The 15,694-nt window shown below is 41.4% G+C and overlaps 1 protein-coding gene across 2 annotated transcripts in view; it reads left to right on the top strand.

The window, feature by feature from the left end:
• Positions 1 to 15,694, top strand: part of ADAMTS6 (ADAM metallopeptidase with thrombospondin type 1 motif 6) — a 157,239-nt gene that overhangs the window by 299 nt on the left and 141,246 nt on the right. For both annotated transcript variants that reach the window (XM_087759851.1, XM_087759850.1), the window contains exons 2-4: positions 4,992 to 5,383; positions 6,175 to 6,539; positions 14,212 to 14,380. In XM_087759851.1, coding sequence (XP_087615977.1) covers positions 5,287 to 5,383; positions 6,175 to 6,539; positions 14,212 to 14,380 — 631 coding nt within the window. In that variant the 5' untranslated portion in view covers positions 4,992 to 5,286. The remainder of the gene's footprint in view (positions 1 to 4,991; positions 5,384 to 6,174; positions 6,540 to 14,211; positions 14,381 to 15,694) is intronic.

The raw sequence follows: 15,694 nt of genomic DNA, 5'->3' as shown, positions 1-15,694 counted from the left end.
AAGATTTCACGCTATTCAATTAAACTTTTTGCTTTTCTTGTGTCCCGAATAATGGTGCGTGCAGGGCTTCGGGGAGCGGGGGGAGGTTTATATTGCATTAGGCGAGGTGGATTTGGAGTGATTTCAGAGAGAAACCTTTGAGGATGGGGGAAGGGGGTGCGAGGATTTTCAACCGAAGAGAGTGGTGATTTATGAAGTACGGTCTCGAATAGTGCAATTTTTTTTTAGACTTTTCATACTTTTAATATTAAGTCGTTGGTAGAGGGAGGAGGGAAAAAAAAAAAAAAAAAAAAAAGAATCAAACAAGAGACGAAAACCAAAGCAGCCCCCAGACCCCGACGACAGCCCACCGCGGTTCCGGGCGGCTCCAAGCGGAGGGAGCCGGGCGCCGGGTCCGGCGTTGTCCGCGGCCGGACAAGTGCACGTTCGGTGCCGGGGCTCGGAGGGTCGCCGCGGCCGCCGTCCCGCAGCCCGATGCTGGCGGGGATGTCGGGCTCTCGCCGGGCTCATCAGGAAGATGGAAGCGTGTGGTTTTGATTTACTTGGAGCCGCTTGGGATTTGCCAGACTCTTAACCCCGCGGAGCCGTGTTTATCGGTGTGTGTCTGTCTGCGCGGCGGCCCGAGGTTCAAAGGGACTTTGTTTGGTGGGAGGAGGTAAGTGGGCTCTCGCTCGCTGGCGATGTGTGTGCGGATTTTGTCTTCGCTATTTTCTTTCATTGTTGTACGAGAGAGAAGCGAGAGGGGAGAGGGAGCGAGCGAGCGAGGGAGAGTCAGACTCTTGTTTTTATTTGGGCTGCCGGTGCAACGCGTTTGGGCCAAACGCCAAGTGTCTGGGTCACACGCGTTTTATCCAAATAGATTCAGCGCTGCTGTCTGGAAATGGGCTGCTGAAAGTTAACTTTAGGATCAACTCCACCACAGCAACCAGACTCTTCCCTTCAGCCTCCCTAGGGAGGAGGGCTGCTTTTTTTTATTTTTTTTTTTTCCCTTTTTCCTTCTGAATTTTCTTTGAGGGATGTGTGTCTGGTGACCTCCAGCTTGCTTCAATACTAGTTTTTTTTCACTTTCTGTGCGTGCAGACGTGTGTATATAATATGCATGTGTATACGTGTTGGGCTCTGTGTGTAGCCATCTATTTTTCTAGTCTGTTGACTTTTTTTGGGGGGGGGGGGGGGTTGCTTTTTTGCATCCCCCCCCCCCCCCGAAATGCAGTGACGGCTGACCCCCCGGCGGGGAGCCGTGGGGCAGGCAGGTGTTGGGGGGGGTGGGGGGCGTTCATGCGGCGGCAGCCCCGTCCCCGCCGTACATCGGGGGACGCACGGCAGCAGCTCTGTTCCTCACGCCCCGGTGTCTGGGTAACTCCGGTTAACTGGAGGGATCCGTCCTTTCCCTTTGTACGTGTCCCCCTCCCCGCCGGGCCCCGTTTCTTTTCACCGAGCCCTTCCCGGCGCGGTCTGCGCCTCGCCGTTTTCGCCTGGGGAGCTCCCCGGGGCCGGGCTAATCCCGGCTTTTGAAGCCCCGCAAGGCTTTTCACGGCCAGTCCCGATACCTGTAATTGAATTTGTGTGATTGATGCCCGCCCCCCGCCCCGTCCCCTCCCGCCCGCCCTTCCCCATTTCCTTAGCAACCACTCGTACTGCCGGCGCGAACGGCCGCCCCTGCCCGCGCCTCACCGCGGCGCTCCCCGCCGCCCGCCCGGCCTGGGGAGGGCGGGAAGGCGGCGGGGGGAGCCCGTGCCCCCCTCCACAGGCGGCGCGGGGGCCGAGCCGCCGAGGGGGGGGCCGGTTCCGCCCCCCCCAGCCCCGGGAGCGGCGGGGCCGTTTCCCGCCCGCCGCGGAGCTGGGCGCCTGGGTCGTCCCGCCCCGCAGCGCAACCGCCCCCCTTTGGTCTGTGCCAGCCGGCGCTGCGGTGTCACGTTGACCTCGCCGCCGCCGAGCGGGCCGGAGCCTGAGGGTTCTGTGGTGGACGCCGCTGGTGTGGAGGCGGCGGGAGCGGCGGGGGACGTGGCAGCCCTCCCCAGGGGAGGGGGCACCTGTGGCGATGCTCTTGGGGCAGCGGTCTCTTGGCAGCTGGCCTATCCGAAGACTTCAGCTGCCTTCAGTTTAAGGGACGCTTGAGTTGCCCAAGGCACCTTTGCTTAGGTGGAGGCTCCCAAGGTGACTGGTCTGAGCTGTTTGGCTAGTCACCTCCCCACAGTCCACTTTCTGCCCCAGAGTCTCCCGGTATGTGCTTACGGCCTTTTCTTCTCCTCCTTGAGCTGCAGTGGGTAGGGAGCTCCTGGCACCAGGGGGGCTCCTGGCCTGCCGCTCTTGTCATCAGGGCCTCCACAGAAGTGCCGGTGCTGGGCACCTGCTTTGTCTCCGGCGTCCTAGGTTTTGAAAAACACCTTGTACTTTTTCTTTGCTGCTTGGCAGAGCTTTTGTAATTAGGCAGGAGCTGTATTTTTAGGTAGTGGTTCAGGACATGGAGCCACGTCTGCCCTTACTGGTGGGTGAACGTGTAGTTCAGCCACAAGGCAGAGGAAATGCTTGTTACTGTAAGCTTAGTGTTGACCAAACGTGTCATCTTGACAACGATCAAAAGTGGAACGGTGAATATATGCTACTGAGTAAGATGGAAAGAAAAAAGGGTATAGACAGTGGATGCTTTGAGGTTCCTACCAAACTTCATCCTGGAAGTACTATATCTGGAGTCACCCAAGTGCTTTATCCTTCACGTCCATTACTACTCCTTAATTTGGGGCATTAACATAGCTACATGTGGTCTGCTTGTATCAGTGCTCAAGCTGGCTATACTGCTTTCGGAAAGGAGGTTAAAAATTCTGCTGAAAGTTCCAGCAAGCTTAATGTGAAAGGAGATTTTTCTTGTGTGAAGCTTGGAATGAGGGAAACAATTTCCCACAGACTCCTGCAAAGACACTAGAGGTGGGTGACTGTTGGACGTTGTTGACCAGCGCCTGCTGTGTGGGCCATTAGTGTCTAAATAATGGTCACTGTAGTTTATGTCTGGTATTCTGAGCTACCTATCTCCGTAGGTACTGCAGTTTCAGGAGATCTTAATGTTAGGATAACTTATCAGCCTAACAGGCTGAACGTGAGCTCCCCATTACGATTTTTTGGCTAAGTGAAAGCTGTGAGGCAATGTTACCTCTGTATATGGCAGTAATGAGCTATTACTGGACTGCAGTGTCCAGTTCTGGTGTCTGTGCATGAAAAGGGATGCTGACGAATTAGAATGGGTTCAGAAAAAAACCTGCAGAAGTATTTAGACATCTGGAAACTGGATTGCACAGGCTGAGGTAAACCAAATAGGTTCAGCTGCTTATCAGAAAGTGTCAAGAGGTGCTTGTATCAGATTATAACTATCCTTGCAAGGAGAAGAAAGCAGGTCATTAGCAGGCAGGGGTAAAGCAAGATTCAGTGACAGGAATTCGAAACTGGATGTTCTCAGGTTACAAATAAGGCACATTATTTAGTGTACTAATGTAGCTGAAGAGTATGGGGTTTATTATGTTTCTTCAAAACTTGTAAAAGTCTGAAAGCTGTAACTAAATATTAGCTAGGAAGTAAAGGTTTTACATGGAAGGCCAGACCAGAGGTTTTACTAATATGCTTTCAGGCCTTGCTGCATGTGAATGGCATCACTAAATCCTTATGCTTCCCCAGAAAAAAAATACTACTAAGCCCAAGCTATGCTTGCAAAGTATCTTTTATTCCCTCTACCAACCTGATGAAATCCAGTGTGCTGTCTTGAAAGAGATTTAAAAAGTAGGTATTGGAATGATCAGATTAACCTGTTTTACAGATTAATAATTAGATGCGTTTCGCATTGGCTAAGAAGTTTCCTAATATTCACTGTGATGTTAGTAAATAGGATTTGCATGATGTTGATTTTTCTTGAGATGATATGCTACAACTTTTTAACCTTTACAAATAATCCACTGGCTGCAGGGGTATTACCTGTCTGAATGAGTGTTGTGAATCATTCCTAGAATTTTAGAACAGCAAGTTTGTCTGGTGCATGTGTAAGTGACTCTCTATGCTTTTGGAAATTGGTTTTTAAACAGTCTTCCCTGCTTAGGTGTTCTGTTTCTCTGTTGTCTGCCTCAGCAGAGTTTGCCCTATGCACAGGTGTGCTGCAAGTGCCTAAGAGGACTGATTAGTACCAGCTGACACAACACATGGTTTGGTATCCCATGATACTGGACTGTTAGTTGACTGCATAGGTCTTCCATTTAATATCTGGCTGCAGCTAGAGCTGCTTTTTAGTATTGCTGCAATAAGGTTTTACATGCAAAAAAAAAAAAAAAAAAAAGGGCAAGTAACACGTTATTTGCTCCATCCTGTGACCTGCAAAATGAAAATAAAAATATATTCTACTACATCACATTGTAGTTAAGATATATACAAAACATTTTTGACAACAAATACTTGAAAAATTAGAACGTGTATGATGACTAGCTTTAGATACTGAGACTTGTTCTTTGGTATTAGAACGTGCAGCATTTCCATTTAAGTGAATGAGAATTTTGCCTGCGTAAGCAGAACCCAGGCCCAAGTAATAACGAAATACATGCTACAGAAAGATCAGATAACTGTACTCTGGATTCTTTCCCAGGTTCTTCCTTTGTCTACCAGTGTATTGGGTCTAGTTATTCACCGCTGAAATCAATGAGTGCATAGCATTGATTATAGCTGGAACAAGTCTGAACACAGTATTTAAGCAACAAGAAACCTTAATTTTATGAATCCTTACACCTTTAACATAGAGTTGATACATGCATCTTAAGCTGTATGGGTCTGATGTTCAAGGTTAATGGTAATTTATGGTTTTTGTAAGATTGTGACCTTGGACCATAAAAGTGGTAACGGTTGAATATTATTTCAAAATGTTACATTGGGTAGTTCACTATGATGGCTTAGTGTTTTGCAGTATAGATCTGTTTTAGTAGAAAAATTTTTGCCTTGACTTATTTTCTTTTCTTTTTCAGGAAAACAAATGGAGCGAGTTCAGTAACTATCCAGTCTAACGTCTTACTGATATCTTAAGGAATCTTACAAATACTTGTTTTGAATTGAGAAAATGACTGCAGATATAGAAGAAAGTACAGGTTGTTGGAAAAGAATACCTTTCAAAAAGTGGAACATCCAATAGTTAATTTGGAAGTAGTATAAAAGAAATATACCTGTTATGGTGCGATTCTGGAGTGGAGTTAACTCTATAGCACACAGGTAGCTCTCCAAGGAGAGAAAAAAAAAAAAAAGAGCTTTCTGTTTTTCTAAATTATGGAAATTTTTTGGAAGACGTGGACATGGATTTTGAGCCTAGTCATGGTTTCATCGGAATTTCACAGTGACAACAGGCTTTCATATAGTTCTCAAGGTAGGGGTCCAACCTCTGTAGCTGACAAGGAGCATCTATTTTTATATTGCATTTGGGTAATATTTTCTAAACCATGTTTATATAATTCATGAGATCATATGGGCTCTGCTCTTAGTTTTATCATGATTTATTGTCATGGAAGTTTAAATACAGCAAATATGATTAAATTTTTTGTTTTAATCTCTTTCTGTCTACTTTTAAGTGTAGGAAAGCCTTGCAAATTAAATCTAGTAAAACGTTGTACTTGATAATAGTTTAGAGACTTGCTGTAACAACATTAACATGCTTTTAGACTAGGAACTAAGGGTCTAATCTTACTTTGATCCATTAACATTTGTAGGTTTTTTAATGAAATGAAGAGCCATTTACATGTTTTTACAATATAATACTTTTCATTACTACTGTTTTTATTCTTTCAGGTGGATCTGATAGCTTTTGACTTTGAATGGTATCACTGGGAAGAATGTGTATGTCTTAGGTTAGAATTTAGCCCCAAATGTTTACATATTTGGGATAAATAGGAAAAGATGTAGTTAAAATCTTCTGTATTTCCAGTGAAATCAAATTACTAGGAAACTGAACATATTTTCTTGGCTTAGAAAGAAAAGAGCGTTTTATTTTATTTAGTAAAATGCTATGTCTTGTGTTTACCTGAAAATGACTTACTTATGAGGGTGATGAGATTTAGCCAAGTATGGTTTATGTGTTTATACTACTACTTGTTGCTTCCTGTTGTATTTTCTTCTCTTCTATGCCCACTCCCTGGACTGTCTTACCTTGTGATTACAAAGAGGAATTCCTGTCTTACCTTGAACACTACCAACTAACAATCCCAATAAGGGTTGATCAAAATGGAGCCTTCCTCAGCTTTACTGTGAAAAATGCTAAACCCTCAAGAAGGAGGAGGAGCACAGACCCTTATGACCAAGAACTGGCAGCATCTAGATTATTTTTTAAACTTTCTGCCTATGGCAAGCACTTTCATTTAAACCTGACTCTCAACACAGATTTGGTGTCCAGACATTTTACAGTAGAATACTGGGGGAAAGATGGACCGCAATGGAAGCACGATTTTTTAGACCACTGTCATTACACGGGATATTTACAAGACCAACACAGTACAACTAAAGTGGCCTTAAGCAACTGCAATGGTCTGGTAAGTGCACATTACATGTTCTAGTATAATAGTGTGCTTGTCCCTTTTAAATTACAGAAGAAGAACTTAATTGGCATATCTTTCAGTTTTTTGGGTCCCTGATGGAAGCAAGCAGACAGGAAGGTGCAGAAAACTCCTAAAACCCGACCTGGCTCTTGGGGAAAAGTAGTCAGTTTCTCAAGCTTGAAAGACCCAGTTCTGTCCAGGATTCTGACCCAGTCTTGAAGCAGGCAACATTTTTAGTGTTCACAGTGTCTGCACAGTGTCACTAGGGCTGCAAGATGAGGTCTGTGCTAAGATCCTTACAGGTTATAAAAATGTTGCAAGCTCAAGGGGCGAGGAGGAGGAAACAGTGGATCCTTTAGGATGCTGAATGTCTTCAGAGAGACATGGATTGAACTGAACACTAGCTTGTTGTCTTTGAGAATTCGGGTTTAGAAACTTTGAGTAAATAACAGAGAAGAGGAATTGCTTGGTGTAGAAGTCATCATTGCTATAAATTCAAAGGGGAAAGTAGATCCCGTGCAAGCAGCAGCATCGGAAAGTAATTATTTACCTTTTTAAAATTTTGTTTACAATTGTACACAGTTGCATTTAAAAGTAGGATTATAAATGGTCATCTCTTTTATTCTCATCTTCTCTTCCGCTGTTGATCTCGTGATCACATGATGGTAGTACTTGCATGGGAAAAAGCTTCTTTTACTCCCAACAGAAATTAGAAAACGAATGCAAAAAATTAAAAAACAGACTATTGAGTAACAAAATACTACAACAGAAGGGCATGACTAGGAAATACTAAATCAAGAACCAGTAATTTTTCTAGTAAAAATATCTGTATGTATTATGGGTATTCATTCTGGTTTTAATTATGGTAGAACACTGGTCAATCTTGTTAGGAATAGACAGATCTAACTAATCGCTAAGGAAAAAAAAAGATTACGCAGACTTGCTAAACTAATTCCTATTTGTCCTTGGAAGTGCTATTGAATAATGCATCTTGGGATGTTATTTACAAACAAAAACCAGCTGCTTGAGACCTAGATAGGTTGCATTATACCCAGCTACTTGTGATATCCCAATACAGTCTAGGTTAACATTTCGACGTACTCTTGAGGAAAAGGAATTTAATGGGGATTTCCAGGGCTAAGTGAACACTTTCAAAGAAATTTAGTTAAAATGGTGTTCCATTGAGTGTGGTATCACAGTCTGAGTAAGGCAGACTTGTAGTGGATAGGTCTGAATTTAGTACAATTTTCACTTTGGTTTTGCAGTTCCCATATAGTAACTTTTTTTGTCGCAGTTATTTAACCTCTTAAACTAATATACTCAATCATTTTGCTTTTGAGCTCTTTTCAGCTAAAAATACTATGGAGACCAAATCCCCACTTTTGGGACTCGCTTCTTTAAAAGAGGCTGCATGCCCCTGTATCTCCAGAGTTTCTGCCAGTTGAGGCATGGACTGGTTGGCCCCCTTGGAGCCTGCAGTCAGTGCCATGGTGCTCCCATTTCAGTTCCTCTTTGACCTCGGCCAGGGAGTGAGCCAAGAATGCCTGCTCTTGCCTTAGCTGACTCTTGTTTTCCTTTCATGTTAGGAAAACAAGAGTGGGATGAAGCAGGAAAAAGCCCACGTTTTCCTATCAGCTTTTCCCATCTCTCGCTCCTCATGGCACTTCTTTTCTTCAGTGAATTTAGCAGCATGGAGGGTATTGTGGTGAAGCAGAATCTTCTTTTTGCTTCTGTGCCTCACACTCTGAGGTTACAGTTAGCATTCCCATTGCTGTGTGTTTTGCCTCTGCCCTCAGCCTTGCTGTTTTGCTGGAGTGAAGCCGCCTGCTCTTGTGTGGTTCTAGGTGTCAGTATGTTAACTTAGTGTTTGTAAGTTAACTTTAGTGTGAAGTGCTTCCCAGTTAAATTGTCATCATCAGTGCTTTTAGTTGTCGTCAGCTCTTACGTGTTTCTTCCAGGTATTAAGGCAGCCTTAATCCAGTCTCTGGGTGCACCACAACTGGTACTCTTGAGTTCTTCATGGTCATGCCTCTTACTTGGGACTGCAAGTGTCAGGTGTCCCCTGCATCTCCTAGAAAGGCCTAGTCACAAGCGTGTGAGGCTCCTGTCATGCTCCAGAAGCAGCAGCAGGGGTGACACAAGGCTCTTTATCAGAGAGGCAGGAATCCTGCAGAGGGGTGCAGCGGTAGGCTCGACACACTATCATCCTCTACTGTACAGAAGCTCATCTGTCATCCAGCGTTGGCAGGGCCTTCCAGAGTACTGAGTATGGGAGTTACCACTCCATTCAGATAAATCCATCGTGGAGTTATTTTTAAATGATGATTCCTACTGACAAATATTTTGTTATACAGCTGCTGGTTAGAACATGTTTAATAAAGCAACTGGCAGTGAATATTGAAGACAATATTACTTGTTTTAGAATTAGTGATAGTTCAGAATATGTCGTGCTTAAGGCATTCATTGTATTTTCCAGTCTGGTTGTTGGTCTGTAAGAGACTGCCAGTCACATTCTGCATAGTCCTTGATTAACATCTGTCTCAAAGTTAGTCATTTTAAGTTTAACACTAAAGCAAGTAGTAATCTTTAACAGTCATTGTTGCTCACGAACAAAATTTAAGCATTCCATTTATTCCAGTTGTCCTGTTAGGCTTCAGTATTGCTGAATGAGTCAAATTTCTTCCTCTTAGTGAATGTTTTGAGTTGTTCTGTTTACTTATTCAGGGTGGTCAGGTGAGACCATGATCTAATGAACGTAAGTTGTATGTAGACTTTGAAGAGCACTTGCAGTATCTAAGATGAGTTGTAGTGCAAGGAGGGCTTTCTCTCAGTTTCATCATAATAAAAGTGATGAGCAGTCAGTTCATTTTCCTGTCACTGTTTCCTGTTTCAGCCTCTCCCTCTATATTTCTCATTACCAAGTGCCCCAGAATTACAGGCTGCTACTTACTGAAGTTTCATTCCAGCAGTTTCCATCTGCTGGGCCCTGTTTATGCTATAAATTGTCTGGAGTTATGAGGAAAGCTCTATAATCCAGTGAGCAGGCATGTGAGGAAATTGAAGGTCTTGTCCGGCAGGCTTGCTGGCTTCCAAACTCATATTTACTTTAGTGGATGTTACATTTATGGATGGATTGGAGGTTTGGCCTTCTCATGAAAGAGCCTGCAATGAGCAGCATTTTGAGGCCTTTGGGTGTTGGGTGCAAGGCAACAAGGCTGAGGCATTGTGTAAGCTGACTATGTTGTACTGAAGGAAAGAAGAGAAGAAACAGTGGTAGACTGGCTGAAGGGAGAACTTTACCTCAAGGCAAATAATTTTGTCTATTTCTGAGGAGAACAAGTCTTGAAGAAGAAAAGTTCTGGAGCTCGTAGTAGTGGAATCAAGCAGAAACCAAACTTCTTGCATTCTGACCCACCTCTGTCCTCTGCCAGGTGTCAAAGCTCTTAACCGAGTGCTCAAACAAGTTTTCTACAGTAGCAGGTTTTCTCATTTTAAGCTGAAAAGTCCAGTAGTGGGAAATAGTTTAAAATGTGTAGAAAGTGATTATTATTAGGAAAGTGAATGAGAGGTTAAATCACATTTTGAGGCTGCTTTGGTTCCAAGGAAATGTTTAATGTAAAAGGTCAGGTATTCCATGGCATGTGAAGTTCCATACACCAGGTGGGTGTTGTGCTGGGTAGCACAGATGTCTCCATCCAAACAGATAAAGAAAGCACAAGAAGTAGGCTGTGGCTAAAAGCATCACCTTACTTGGTTAAAGGAGGAATTATTTTTCTGGAAGACTTCATGTTTGTTTCATGTATTCCTAAATTCATGTATGTATAAATTATTTGTATTCTTAAATGAGCTCATTTGAAAGCTGATTCCACCATAAAGAATGCATCTACTTTCATAGATTATAAATTGCATATAGTATGGTATTTTTGAATTGTATGTAAATTCATGTTCAATTTATAAAATAATTTATAAAGATCAGAAATTATATTGAAAAGGATTTAGTGTTCTAGATCAGCGTTTTTGGAGTTCTCTTTGGTACTAATATGTATTTGCAGTGTGGACTTAGTATTCAGAAAATTATATATAAGCTGTACCTGTCTTAGTTTTAAGGGGTCTTGTTAGATTCCATGATATACTGTCTTAGGCCAGATCACTGTTTTTTCATCTTTAAGAACACAGTAACCAAATGCAATCTTTTTCCTCAGTCATAAAACCACACTGAAGTGTATAGCCAGCTGTAGACAAACTAAACAACACTGACACATTTTCAGAAGTTTCCATTACTACTACTTTATATTAAACATGGAGAAAGTGTGAAGTCCAGGAAGGTTCAAGACATGGAAAAAATGTAAAACAATAGTACTGTGTGGAAAAGGCATGCGCTTACTTGTCATCCATAATTCAGTTTGCTTCTGTGACTGATGGGCACCCCCCATCTGAGGGAGGTTAATGCCCCAGCTGGACAGCCTGACAGAAAAAGATTCCTTTTCACAAATTCAGGGGAACTCCATGTGGATTCACAGATTTGTCTGAGCATGTCAAACTGCTGGATCCAGACCTTATATATGTTAGCAGGAGCTGGCAGTCTGTAGTGGGACTGGATAACACAGGACCTCAAACAATCTGTTTTATATAATAATCTTGGGAATGTTGCTTGTAGTAACTTACTTGGGGCATTCAGCTTGTTTCTTAAATTCACGGCATTTTCTCAAAACCTTTTGCTGGTCATTCTTATGTCTTAATGATATTTCTTTTGCTTTGGAGCAGAAGTTTAATTTACAAAGTGTTCAAATACAACAGCAAAACGAAAAAAAAATTCCTTTTAATTCTTTAAAATGTCATTATTACAATCTGCTTTTTCAACTGAAATTGTCTTTTGCTCAAATAGTAGATTATAAGCCCAAAATGGCATTTAGAATGTTGGTTTGGATATAATAGCATAATTCCTACGATTTATTAATCAGGTATTGCTGAATGCACATACAATGGAAGTATCTCTAGCCACATGAATTTTCTAAACTCAGAATAAATGCTGCTTGTCACTGACATAAATACTTTTTATGTACAGAATTCAGAGTGCTTCTTAAAAATCAGGCACTGCAATTCGACAAGACCACTTTCATCAGTTTAATATTGGAAGAACAGTTTTGTTTGCAAGCAAAATTAGTATGTTAGGTTTAAAATGGTACAACTATGCTGGGCTTATGTGAAGGGCATATGCAGGGCAATTGCATTTCCAGCGTTTATCAAATCACTTGGCTTAGCCGCAGCAACTGACCACATACATGTTCTGACTTCCTGGTGGTAGGTGTAAGTTAAAATGTATTTGCAGTTCCTCAACTGTTATTAAAATCTCTCCTCTCTTAAACCACCGTAGTGTTTGGGCAGATGAGGTCAGATGTCAGCTAGGCATAGGAAATATTAGTGATTCTCTCCTAAGCTTTTTCACTGCTGGTATCTGAAGGAACTGTGATCATAGTTTGCAGACATTCATAATAGTTTTTGCATATTTGCTCCTGCAAATATGCAATTTGTGTAGAGAATTAATGCTACAGTTAAGTGTGGATTATGGCATCTGAATTGACTCACTCCCACTGAGGTCATCTCACTGCTTAAAACTATCAGTTTCAGTATCTGATATAAATGTCTCATTCATGCTTAGACTTGTTAGCCTGGCTGGACTTGGCTACAGACATGAAGGATATATGCTCTGGAGTAATCAGGCTTAGGTTAAGACCTGCTCTGTTGCAGAGACAGAGCCACAGGTTGGATGATACCTCTGTCTCCTCAGGCTTGGCGTGAAGCGGACAGCCTGATGGTGTTGGCCAGAACCACCCTGCAGGACTCTTTTCCTGTGGGAACATAATACCAGAGCTTATAATGGCTCAGGATTCACTTGAACCCAGATGTCTGACATCCAGACTGGATGCAGTCCAGAATGTCAAGGTTCTTTCTGCACATCTGGCAAACCCAGTTACAATTTGGTTTATATTTTCAATACTATTTAAAGCAGCAGTGTACCAGTAAATGATTTATTTTCTAGTAAAATCTTAGACTCCAAGTGACAAGAAGGCATTGTAAGAGGAATTTGTTACCAGCATCTTCCAGGTGAATGTAGACCCTGATGTTACCTTCTTGAGTAAATAATTGAGTTAATAATGAAAAATACTGCTGAAGAGGAACACTTACTGCTATAGTCACTATGTAAGGAATGTGTAATTGAAAGCTGCAATGTGCTCATACATATATTTAAAAAATTTATAATAGGGTTATATTTGGAAAACACTGCTCATTCTGATGTGTTATACAGGATTTTTTATTTCGTAAGTTTTATGTTGTTACTGAAATCCAGTTATTCCAGGAGTGAAGAGCAGCAGGCATTTGATGTACAAACCAGCAGGAGGATGAGAGCTTTCACCAAGAGTACAATGGCAAGCCCTGATCTTAGAAACAGCTTTAGGATATTTAGAGCAGATATGGAGTAAGTGGTCTTATGGCTGATTGATCATAGAGGTCTCAATGGAGGGAAAAAATAGCCCCTTTAAAAAAAGGCACCTGCATAGTACTTGCTTTACAGATCAAAGGTGCGATAGAAATTTGTGATTCATCAAATCAGGATATGAATGCAGAAGTTCCTGCTTCCAGTCTCATACGTGATGAGCAACTCTTTCTCCTGGTGTAGAAAGTTCATATATTTAGAATTTTCTAGATACAGATACCAGAATTTTTTATCTAGCAAATATAGGTGTAGGAGTCTGTCAGGGCTTATTCTCCAATATTTCTGTATCCAAAAGGATCCCAAAACTGGATTTTCTGCTAAAGTTCAGTTTTAATTGCTGAAGGTTCAGGAAATTGCATAGTTGGCCTGAAATCTCCCCTTAATTCCATAAACCACTTCCTGTTTGGAAGAAGCTGAGTTCACAAATGTGAAAGTTAGGAGAATAGAATATCTACTATTCTGCACTGCAGTATGAGGAAAAAAAATGTTCATTCGTTATAGAGAGTGAGGTCTAGTGCACAGTGTGCAATAACTTGGATTTGCCAGATTTGTGGCAAGACCTTTTAAGGAATCAATGCTTTGTAGATAGTGTATCCTAAGTTAATAATTTGATTTTCATAAGTAGCTCAGTTTTGGAATTAAGCATCTGGATGTAAAATGCTGAATGGTTTCCCTGAATATATGTTCTAAAATTAGTCCTGTTTTTCTTTGATGCAGTACGTGGCTTTAAGCATCTATCGGTATGGCATCATAGAGGGATATTGGTCTCACTGTTTGAGCAATGCCATTTTGGCTTGGCGTCACTTTTAATGGATATGAATCATGTAGTTTTGGAACATCTCTGTGAAGAGATTAGTTGTCATATACTAAGAATATCTCTTGCTTTCTAAACCACATCCACCAAAAATGATGGGAAAGACCTCCAGAAACAGGGCAATGATATTTTTATTCTTTTCTCATTGCATTGCTTATAGGTGCTTACTCCTGCTCCCACTAAAATCAGTGGGGGAGAGCTGGCTCATGCATTGTTTTCTGTGTTGGCTTATAGTTGTGGATTTCTTCACAGAGATAGATGATAGTCAAATGTTTTTTTTTTTAAAGTTAAGCTTTTTAATAGGAGTTTAATATTGCTTTTTTGCAAGTTTTTATTTTCTTATTTTCTTCTTTAAGCATGGAGTCATTGCTACAGAAGATGAAGAGTATTTTATTGAACCTTTAAGGAATATAACAGAAGATTCTAGTAACTTTGATTATGAGAACGGTCATCCTCATGTTATATACAAAAAATCTACCATGCACCAGCAGCATCTCTATGATCACATTCACTGTGGAGTCTCAGGTAAATGAGTACGAGTGTCATTCCTTTTAGAAAATTATAACTTAAGATGTATTTTAAAATCTTGCTTGATTCACATGTGGACACACAGTGGACAATGTAGCAATGGGAATCCCCCTTTTGGATGATGCAGTGTGCCCTGCTGAAAATTAGTTTTACTTTTTTTTTCAGATTCAGGTCGAGAGTATAGTGTCTTTCAAAACCTGAGACACTGGGAGTGTTTTATGCCTGTGTTGTGTACAGCGGTAGTAATGAGCACTTGCTTCCTCTAAATGTGCTATAAATGTACTTCGTTCCCCAACTGGAAAGCATGGTAGAGTGACTAAGTATTACTGCTCAATGTTTAGTAAGTGTTCCATCTCATTTGAGGAGACTTGACAGGCAATAAATGTGTTAGTATTATGATTAGTAATACATTTGGAACTGGAGTCCACATCTTTTTCATTTACAGAGGTTTGTGGTGTTTTGATACTGGCTTTTGGTTCAGTGGGTTAACACTATTCCATAATAGTCAAATATGTGATTTACAGGTGCCTTATGGGAAGGATTATATAGTTTTGATTGAGAGATATTTTCCTTGTAAAGCAGTTTTAACTTCCACAAATACACTTTTCAAGTACTCTTTGACATGATTTTCACTTGCTTAAACTGAAGCTGAAAACTTACTTCTTGAGGACAGCATAGAGTAAATCTGACAAGTTATTTTAGAGCGCTAAAATAATGGGTTTTTTACATACTAGAAGAATGTTCTAATCTCGTCATTTGTTTATATCTCAGAAATACCTTATTCTTAAAAGTTCAGTCCTGGACAGCTGTATTCCATGAGATTCAGTGCACAGGGCAGGCTCACACATATTAATCTAAAATAAAACAAGATCACTCTTCAGTGATGTAACTTATTTCAGCTTCTTTTGGAGGTTGTAACTTTTACTGGCACCAACTGACTAAACTTACAGTACAGATTGTCTACAAAGGCCCATACTTGGGAGACAGTTTTTCCTGAGTGTTTCCATTAACGGTGTTTAGGGAATGGCAGACTTTCTGTATGTAACTTCTGTTTTAGTTTGGAAGCATTATTCCATCTATGTGCTTCTAATATTGCAAAACAAGTCTCCTAACTATTACTGCCTGCTAAGTGATTGTAAAATAAGAGTACTAATATATGTTCATTTTGTAGGGGAAGCTGTCACTTAAGCCTCTTGAAATAAGTGGAAGGATTATGAAATGTAGGATGACGCAATTTTTACCATTATTATATCCCTAGAAAAAGAAAGGATATTGGCCTCTGTCAGATATTATCTTCTAGATTAATGCTAG

Source organism: Nipponia nippon, unplaced genomic scaffold, assembly GCF_047370975.1.
Source record: "Nipponia nippon isolate SJK-2023a ecotype South Korea unplaced genomic scaffold, ASM4737097v1 scaffold_20, whole genome shotgun sequence".
Taxonomy (NCBI): Eukaryota; Metazoa; Chordata; class Aves; order Pelecaniformes; family Threskiornithidae; genus Nipponia; species Nipponia nippon.
The sequence above is the reverse complement of the archived record's forward strand: the minus strand, read 5'-3'. Positions and strand labels throughout refer to the sequence as shown.